Below are 2,940 nucleotides of genomic sequence, written 5' to 3' on the forward strand. Positions count from 1 at the left end.
TTCCTGCCAGGGTGAGGTCAGGGTTGGGAGGCAGGGACTGAGCAAGGGCTCACCGGGCCAGCCCGAGTCTCCGGGTGACCCCCCTCCCGGCTTTGCTCTCACAGCCGAGTGCAGCAGTGAGCTGTTCACAGAGCCGTCGGGCTACATCTCCAGCCTGGAGTACCCCCGGCCCTACCCCCCCGACCTACGCTGCAACTACAGCATCCGGGTAGAGCGGGGCCTCACCCTCCAACTCAAGTTCCTGGAGCCTTTCGAAATCGATGACCACGAGCAAGTACACTGTCCCTACGACCAGCTACAGGTGCAGCAGACCTCCCCACCCCCAGACGCCCTGTCTTCTCCTCACATTGCCACGTGGCTCTCTTACCCCTCCTTCCTGCTGGACCCTCTGGCCAACTGGTACAGCAATGGCCAACATCACACATGAGCTGGGCAAGTTCCTACACAGCTGGCAGCTGGGTACTGGGGATCCCTTTTATCCTCCAGCTGAAAACATACAGGAAGCAGGATCCCCACCACCAGCACCACCGCCCCGGCCCTGGGGAAAAGTCTCTGAACTGGAGAGGTGACCCTCCCTCCTCCCCCATCAGATCTATGCCAACGGGAGGAACATTGGTGAGTTCTGTGGGAAGCAAAGGCCAGAGCCCATTGACACCAGCAGCAACTCCGTGGACCTGCTGTTCTTCACGGACGAGTCGGGGGACAGCCAGGGCTGGAAGGTGCACTACACCAGCAGAAGTAAGGCTGCCCGGGGCCCCTCGCTGGCCAGCAAGGGGGCAGGATGCAGTGGGTAGAAAGAAGGCCAGTGGCTCTGCAAGAAATACGCCCTCTGCTTTCCCTGACAGTCATCAAGTGCCCGCAGCCCAAGACCCTCGACTCGTTCACCATCATCCAGGACCTGCAGCCTCAGTACGAGTTCCGGGACTACTTAATCGCCACCTGCAAACCAGGCTACCAGCTCACGGAGGTGAGAGCCACAGCCGAGGGGCATGGACTGGCCCACCGGCCCCTGCCGTCTGCTCACCTACGACAGCACTTAGCATCCTCAAGCACCCTGGAAAGTGGCTGGGCTGGGCTAGTATTTTAGGAAAGGCCCTTGCCCTTAAGAAGACTGCAGTCTAGGGGCGATGAGGTGATGAAAGGTGTTCCAGAGGACGAGAAACATGCTTCCACTTCAGGGCAGAAACTTTTGTTTCAATGCAGAGAACACACAACTGGGTTTGTTGTTTTTTTAATTTAAAATTGTGGGGTTCAATTGGACCTCAGTGGAGACAGGCGAGAATCCAGAGAGAGGACTATTGGGTCTCACAACTAGCCCCAGGCCTGACTTCCTGCTGTGTGGCTCATGTGCGCCCGTGTGTGTCTGGTCTGAAAGGACTGGCGAGGAAGAATGACCAAGGAGCCACGTCCATGGGTGCTAAGGTTTGAGGGCTTGAGAGATGACTTTGCATCCCTACTGCTCCCGGGTGGGCGAGGACAGGAAGGGAGCTGCGGCACCTCCTTGTACTAACAGCACCTCTATCTCTGATCAAACAGGGGAAACAGGCGCTCCTGTCCTTCACAGCTGTCTGCCAGGATGATGGCACATGGCATCGCGCCATGCCCAGGTGCAAGAGTAAGTTGCAACTCAGGGATGTGTCTCTCCCCCGAGGACAAGGGAAGAGGGGTCTGGCCTAAGCATCTCCCCAAAAAGACCCTCCCCTGACTTATCCTTTGAAGCCTCTGGCCCATCCAGGAACCAGTCAGCCCTCATCTCAGCAGGACTGACAGGCTGTACCCAGGGCCGAATTTCGTTGTATCCAGTTCCCGTACATCACGAGAGCCCCCCACTCACCATAGTTCCCGAAGGTTCTCAGCGTGTTCTGTGGGTCCACTCCTGCTCTGTGGGCAGACTGCTCACCTTCCTCCCACTGAAGTTCCGGTACAATCCTTCCCAGCTCTCAGACAGCCCTGTGTTCTCTCCAAGTCAAGGACTGCGGGCAGCCCCGAAGCTTGCCTAATGGAGCCTTCAATTATACCACCACAAGGGGGGTGAACACCTACCAGGCCCGTATCCAGTACTACTGCCACGAGCCGTATTACAAAATGCAAACCAGGGACGGCAGAAGCAAGTCTGAGCGAGGTAGGGACCCATGCAAATGGCAGTCTTCTCCCTCTTGTTGGGACATCTGCAATTTCTTCCAATAGAATCCCTACAGAGTGAATATTAAGATATTTATCCAGGGCACTGGCTTCAGAGGTACCAAGAGGCATCTAATAAAGCTGAAGGAGGAAACACCTGAGCTGATACAAAGAAAGACTTGAATCTCATAAACAGCTTCTTCTCACCACCATCACCACCATCACCACCACCATCACCACCACCACCACCACCACCACTACCATCACCACCACCACCACCACCACCACCATCACCACCACCATCACCACTACCATCACCACCACCACCACCACCAGCATCATCACCATCACCACCACCACCACCCCCACCATCACCACCATCACCACCACCACCACCATCACCACCACCATCACCACTACCATCACCACCACCACCACCACCAGCATCATCACCATCACCACCACCACCACCCCCACCATCACCACCATCACCACCACCACCACCATCACCACTACCGCCATCACCATCACCACCACTACTGCCACCACCACCACCACCATCACCATCACTACCACCATCACCACCACCATCACCACCACCATCACCACCGCCACCATCACTACCACCATCAGCATCACCACCACCATCACCACCACCACCACCACTACAGCTTTATCAGTGAGACTTCTTCAGCCTTCTCTCCACATACCCTCTCAGGCTGCTATGTTGTGAATTTCTGCATTTAGGTTTACTAAATTACTCTCAAGTTCATCTATGGGTATCTTTAAAACTTTTTTTTTTTTTTTTTTTTTTTTTTT

The 2,940-nt window shown here is 55.5% G+C and overlaps 1 protein-coding gene across 1 annotated transcript in view; it reads left to right on the forward strand.

The window, feature by feature from the left end:
* C1R (complement C1r) overlaps positions 1-2,940 on the forward strand; it is an 8,115-nt gene that overhangs the window by 2,758 nt on the left and 2,417 nt on the right. The window contains exons 5-9 of the mRNA XM_007469382.1: positions 105-301; positions 591-738; positions 846-967; positions 1,537-1,615; positions 1,967-2,122. Coding sequence (XP_007469444.1) covers positions 105-301; positions 591-738; positions 846-967; positions 1,537-1,615; positions 1,967-2,122 — 702 coding nt within the window. The remainder of the gene's footprint in view (positions 1-104; positions 302-590; positions 739-845; positions 968-1,536; positions 1,616-1,966; positions 2,123-2,940) is intronic.

The sequence above is a fragment of the Lipotes vexillifer genome, unplaced genomic scaffold, assembly GCF_000442215.2.
Source record: "Lipotes vexillifer unplaced genomic scaffold, Lipotes_vexillifer_v1.1 scaffold395, whole genome shotgun sequence".
NCBI classification, from domain to species: Eukaryota; Metazoa; Chordata; class Mammalia; order Artiodactyla; family Lipotidae; genus Lipotes; species Lipotes vexillifer.